At 37.0% G+C, this 7,177-nt stretch overlaps 1 protein-coding gene across 1 annotated transcript in view; it reads right to left on the reverse strand.

Moving 5' to 3' along the window:
- REST (RE1-silencing transcription factor) overlaps positions 1-7,177 on the reverse strand; it is a 23,286-nt gene that overhangs the window by 14,978 nt on the left and 1,131 nt on the right. Inside the window, exon 2 of the mRNA XM_006757783.2 lies at positions 6,162-7,065. Coding sequence (XP_006757846.1) covers positions 6,162-7,065 — 904 coding nt within the window. The remainder of the gene's footprint in view (positions 1-6,161; positions 7,066-7,177) is intronic.

The raw sequence follows: 7,177 nt of genomic DNA on the forward strand, positions 1-7,177 counted from the left end.
TTATCCTTTAAGAAGAAGAAGAAAAAGGTAAAGATACAAATTATGAACAACGAATACATATCTATCAACAAGTGAATCTAAAAATCAAGTGAATAAAAAAATCTGATGAACAGAATAAACTGGTGAATATAATAGAATCAGGGGCATAGATAGGGAGTGGACTGACTATTCTCAGGGGGGAAAGGGATGTGGGGGGTGTGGGAAGAGACTGGACAAAAAGCGTACACCTATGGATGAGGACAGTGGGGGCGGGGGCAGAGGGTGGGGTGGGAACCAGATGGAGGGGAGCTATGAGGGGAAAAGAGGAACAACTTTAATAATCTGAACAATAAAAATTTAATTTAACAACAACAAAAAAAGGTAGTTCTTTACAGAATATCCACAAATGGCCAATAAGAAAATGGAAAGATGCACAATATCATTAGCCATGAGGGAAATGCAAATCAAAATAAGATGAAGACTTCATACCCACTTGGTTGCCTACAATCAAAGTGGCAGGATGTGGAGAAATTGAAACCCTTATACATTACTGGGATTGTAAAATTAATGCAGCCACTTCAGAAAATAATTGGCAGTTCCTCATATGTTTAAACATGGTTAGTTACCTATTCAGCACAGCAATTCCATATAGATAGATAGGTTAAAAAAAACTTCTGTCCACACAAAAACTTGTTCAAGAAATGTTCATAATAGCATCTTTTATAATAGCCAGAAAGTGTAAACAAACCAAACACTCCATTAACTGATGAATGCATAAACAAAATGTTGTATACCCAAGGAGACATGTGTAATAAATAATAAATAATTTAAATTTAAAAAGAAATGTTGTGCCCTAACCAGTTTGGCTCAGTGGATGGAGCATCAGCCTGCAGACTCAAAGGTCCCGGGTTCGATTCCGGTCAAGGGCACGTACCTTGGTTGCGGGCACATCCTGGGGAGTGTGCAGGAGGCAGCTGATTGATGTTTCTCTCTCATTGATGTTTCTAACTCTCTATCCCTCTCCCTTCCTCTCTGTAAAAAAATCAGTAAAATATATTTTAAAAAAATAAATAAAAAGAAATGTTGTGTGCCCATCAAAAATTATATGGCAATTAAAGGAAAATAAGTATTGTACATACAATATGAATGAACTTTGAAAGCATTTTGCTAAGGGGGAAAAGGTAATCACACAGGACCACATATTGAATGATTCCATATACAGGGTGTCCCCCCAAAAATGTATACACACTTTAACAGCTCATAGCTCAATTTTGAAAATGAAATATATGTAAATAAACACTGTCTTTATAATTACTCAGTGTGTATACATTTTTTGAGGATACCTTATATATGAAATGTCCAGAACAGGCCTATCCATAGTGAACTGTATGGCATGTAAATTCTATTAAGCTGTTATTTTGAAAGTTAATGAAATAAAATTAAATACTAGTGTAGATTAACATGAAGAATCAATAAAGAATAATTTACTTTTAATTTCTTTATAACAAAATAGATTGATTCTATCTGTGCAATTCTATACTATAGGCACAATCTACAAAACAGTGATTTTTCAGTCACACATACAGGCAAAAATGTCATCTTTTAAAGAAGAATTTGTGACCCTGACCAGGTAACTCAGTAGGTTAGAATGTTGTCCAGCTATATCAAGGTTGCTTGTTTGATCCCAGGCAGGGCACAATGAATGCAAAGATGGGTCTAACAAATCAATCTCAATCTCAGTCTCTCTCTCTCTTCCTTCCTTTCAATCTAAAAAATCAATATAAAATAAAAAATAAAGTACAATTTGTGAACTGGTTAAATATCTAAGCCATAACATTAAAAATCTTTTTATTTAAGACTAATGAAAACAATCCTCATCCCCACCATACTAATTACCTATAAAGAGATTCAGATTTCAAATCTCTTGTATGTGACGGGCCCAGCACTTCAAGCTTTTAAACCAGAAGTTTTCCTCTCAGTAAGTAATCAAAGGCTAATGTCTGGCAAACCTGTTTCATTAATGGGTTGTCCTAAGATTAGCATAGAATAGAATAAAGTGCCTAGCATTGATTACTCAATAAAAGAAGAAACTCATTTACTCTGAAAACTAGACTACCTAATGAGAAATAAGTGATTCTGCTGCCATTTCTTATCTCTACTGTTCAGCACTAGATTAATTTATTTTCAGACATACAGTATTTAGAGCCATGTTTAATAGCAGAAATACTCTCAGAATTTACATAATCAAATTACCCTTCCATTTATATACCACCAAATTGTGGGTTTTTTTAATCAAAAGGTAAGAAGCATTGGAGATCTTGCTTCCCAGTAACTGTCATCAGTGTGGGCTCAAATAAAAATTCTCAAAAAAATAAAATAAAATAAAAATCACAAGGTAATAGGATGGAAAAATCTTTTTAGAAAGCACAAAGACCAAATCGGTTTGACAATAAAATGTGAAATCCATACAACCAGTGTTAGCTATGTAATATATAATCTTATTGTGAAAATATCAACCTCAAATTAATGTGGAGAAAATGTTAAGTAATGGATGGTATAACTACATAAAATATAGCCATTAAAAATTAGTCACCTATTCCCGTAGTCGGCAAACGGCGGCTCGCGAGCCACATGCAGCTCTTTGGCCCCTTGAGTGTGGCTCTTCCTAAGCCTTAGGAGTACCCTAATTAAGTTAATAACAATGTACCTACCTATATAGTTTAAGTTTAAAAAATTTGGCTCTCAAAAGAAATTTCTGTTGATATTTGGCTCTGTTGACTAATGAGTTTGCCAACCACTGACCTACACTATAACTAGATTAAAATAACCACTACAATAAAAATTAAGGAATGGCAAAAAGTAGAGTTCTTATTTTTAAAATAACTCTTTACACAAAAAATTGGATATACAAAAACTGAAATCTTTTCAACTGTCTTCCTTTTCTTTTTTCTTCTAAAAATGTTAAATCAACAATTTAGATTATTGTTGAAAACATTTTAAATTTTTTTTAACCAGTGTCATCCCAATAAATTCAATAAAAAATAATAAAAAAAACAGTTTTAGCTTTGGGGGACACTTTTAAACAGTTCAGTGACCCAACAGTTCTGAAGTTATCAAACTGAAACTGCCCTCCCCCAACCCCAAAATTTAATACGACAAAGGCACTGGGGTGCTAGTAATAGTCTCCGTTGATTTGCATGGTGGTTATGAGTATATATATTCATAAAACTTCATCAAGGTGTACACATAAAGTCATGTACTTCAGTTATAGTATTTTTGTAATGTTTGAACTTCTTTAGTTTTGAAATAAAATGCTTTGGCATGGAGACATTCATTTATGTTACAAAAAATTCCAAAGGACTACAAATTCTTTTACTTGACTAGATTTTTTAAATATTTTTTTTATTGATTTCAGAGAGGGAGAGATAGAAACATCAATGATGAGAGAGAATTATTCATCAGCTGCCTCCTGCACCTCCCCTCCCACCCCCACCGGGGAGATCGAGCTAGCAACCCAGGCATGTGCCTTGACCTGTAAACGAACCATGACCTCCTGGTTCATAGGTCAATGCTCAACCACTGAGCAATGCCACGGGCTAGGCTACTTGACTAGATTTTGAAACTTTAAATGCAGAAGCCATCTGCTGGGGCTTAGAAATCTTGCTGCAGCCCTAACCAGTTTGGCTCAGTGGAAGGAGTGTTGGCCTGCGGACTGAAAGGTCCCAGGTTCGATTCCGGCTAGGGGCATGTGCCTTGGTTGTGGGCATATCCCCAGTAGGGGGCGTCCAGGAGGCAGCCGATCAATGATTCTCTCATCGATGTTTCCAACTCTCTACCCGTCTCCCTTCCTCTCTGTGAAAAATCAATAAAATATATATTTTTTTAAAAAAAGAAATCTTGTTGCAGGCTTCTTTCCTTCAATGGAATTTCGCCTCCAAGTTTAAAATCTACCACTTACGCAAAGCAATATCAACTTACCTCCCCAGTATCCCACTTTCACCTGGGGGATTCAGTTCTACAGAGAGACAACTCCTACAACCAAACAGCATTCCAATAGCCCCTTTTCACTTGTGGCCCAAGAGTACAGTACTAGATTGTTCAGACCAGTAATCAGACCTCAAAAGTACCAACCCTTACCAGGAAAGTGTAATGTAAATGAAAATAACTACCAGCCTGGCCACTGTGGCTCCATGGCTAAGCATCAACCTATGAACCAGTAGGACAGGGTTCACTTCTTGTCAGGGCACAAGCCGAGTTGCAGGGTCAATCCCCAGTAGGGGGCGTGCAGGAGGCAGCCAATCACTGATTCTCATTAAGGTTTCCTTCTCCCTCTATGAAATCAATAAAAATATGTTTTAAAAAGTAACTACCTATAGTTACAAACATTTATTTGAAAAAAATGAGATTCCTAATTACAAAAATGTTAAAGTAAATTTAAAAGCCAACAATTAAGAGGTACTGAGGAGAAATGGGAAGTGACTATTGAGTTTCTTTTTGGGTGAAGATGTCCTAAAATTGATAGTGGTGATGGCTGCACAACACTGTGAATATACATTTTTAATTGAATTTATTGGGGTAGCATGGGCTAATAAAATTATATAGGTTCCAGGTGTACAATTCTTTAACACATCAACTGTAAAATGTATTATGTTCACCACCCTAAGTCTCCTTTCATCACAATTTATCCCCACATACCATTTCTTTTTTGAAGTGAACATATCAAGATTTTATTGTCATATAATAAAACAAAATATGAAGCTTAGAACTGGATCACTTGACCCTTTCTCTTCTTATCTCCTCCCAGTTAAAATGCTTGCATCTCTTAATAGGCAGCATTCTCTTAGATCTGCAGTTGGGCTCAACACATTCAAGCCCCAGCACAATCTTCTTTGTAGTTTTAACCTTTTTTCAGAAAATCGGCTTAGTCTGCCCAGGATAGCCACTCTGCTTCCTGTCATAACACTACTTTCCCTGCGCATACAGAGAATCCTTGCACTTCTTGTACTGTGTTACTTTGTGGGGTTGATGCTTGCCACACTTCCTACAGAAAGTTTGGCAGGTTTTAGAAATGTTCACCATGCTATAAGGCAAGGAAAGCCCCACATACCTTCTTCTACCCCCCCCCGCCCCCCACTATCCTTCCCCTCTGGTAATTACCATGGTGTCTGTTTTCTATTTGTGTTTATTTTGTTCATTAGATTCCACATATTAAGTGAAATGATACGGTACTTGCCTTTCTCTGACTGGCTTATTTCACCTAGCATAATTCTCTCCAGCACTGTGAATATATTAAAACCACTGAACCGTAACTTTAAATAGATGAATTGTGTGGTAATACAGTATATCTCAATAAAGCTGTTATTTTTTAAAATGAATTGCAAAGTGTGACAAAATATTTCTAACTGTTGGGTATATGTTGGTGGAGTGTAGCATTCTTTTGAGATGTTTGCGATTGTTTCTATTTTTAAGATTGTTCCATTTTTTTTTAAAGAAGGCACTTATAAATTAGAAAGGTCCTCTTACCTGTATGAGTTCAAATATGTTGAACATTACTTTTTGTTTGAAAAATAGTTGCATTTTCCACATGTGGTTGCTTTCTTAAGAAAATAATTTGAGTGATAATGCCACCAATACTTGAAAAAATTCTCACATTTCTGTGTTTTGGGGACAAGTTGTTCCATTTAGGAGCTCAATATCCCAAGTCAAATGTTTTAAATAGTTTGAGGCTCTGTTAAATGTGGTTAGGCAAGGGTTAGTTTTTTTCTTTTTTATCAAAGTCCTAAATTCCTTCGGGAAACTACTGTATGCATCTAGATGTATTCACTGCCAACTAAATACATCTTCTAACAAAAACAGTAGTCTAAGCTGGCTAAATGGTCTATCCCAAATTGTTAGAGTTACGTATTTTATAAAGAACATTGGTAAGATTTCTCTTGAATATTCTTCCATATAACAGTCAGTACTTGATTTGTGTTCCTCATTAGATCCTTTAATTCTATGGTATAGTTATCTCCATGGAGAAACTGAGGCACAGAGAATAAATAACATGTTCAAAGACAGCAGATAATCGAATCAGGGTTTGAACCCAGCCCCCCCCCCCCCTTTTTAGCATTACTGTTAACTACCCACTCAGTTAACTATCAGAAGTGAGTTGAAGTTATGGACTGCAAAGGTCCTCTTACCTGTATGAGTTCGAACATGTTGAACATAATTGTTTTTTCTGTCTGAAAAATAGTTGCATTTTCCACATGTGTATACTTTCCTTGGAAAATGGTTTCTTAAGTGTTTTCTCCAGTGATATTCGCTTACTGTGGTATATGTGCAAATGATGCACTTGTAGACTCGCTCATTATCACCAGCTCTAGTATGGTGTTTCAAGTGAGCAGTATAGTGATCGTATCGATTGGTATTGTAGCCACAGCGGTCACAGCGAATGGGGCCTTTGGAGAAATCTCCCTCTTCGGCAGTAGAAGAGCCAGATTCCCTGGCTTTTGCTTGCTTCTCTGCACTTTCTTCCACAAAAAACTTCTTGGCACTATGAACTCTAATGTGATGCACAAACTGTTCTTCAGATTCTGCTTCATATTGGCACGGCTTACAACGAAAGGGTTTGGTCTTCAAGGTCTTGGATTTGTCCTCTGCTCCAGGTGTCTCAGGAGGAAGCTCTTTATTTGAGCTGTAAATTTCTGGGGCAGCTGATACCTCAAACACAGGCTGTGGTTCTGCAACACTGAGTTCCAAACTTTCCAGTTCCATGTTTTCCAGGCCACGGGGTTCACCTTTTATTTCGGGAGACTCCTCAAGTCCTTCTCCATCACTATCTGAAAAGTTGTTATCCCCAACAGGCATCAATTCTGCCATCTGCCTTTCTTCGCCAACTAGGTAATCACAGCAGCTGCCATTTACTTCCCCAGTTAAGGCCACATTTGCCAACATGATGAGCTGAGGAGCAGCCAATTCAGCTTTGGAGAGGTCGTGCAAGTCATACATGTCGTTAGGCAAGGCCATGCCAATGTTGCCACTGCCGTTGAACAGCCCTCCTCCTCCAGAAGACTGCCCCATTACCTGGGTGGCCATAACTGTATTCTGAATTCAAAACAAAACAAAACACAAAAGCACCAGTTTAAACACAATTTTTACTGGTCTAAAACCAAAACACTACCGAATTCTTCATATCTTTCAAAAAACACATTTCCAG

The sequence above is a fragment of the Myotis davidii genome, unplaced genomic scaffold (genome assembly GCF_000327345.1).
Source record: "Myotis davidii unplaced genomic scaffold, ASM32734v1 scaffold173, whole genome shotgun sequence".
Lineage (NCBI taxonomy): Eukaryota > Metazoa > Chordata > Mammalia > Chiroptera > Vespertilionidae > Myotis > Myotis davidii.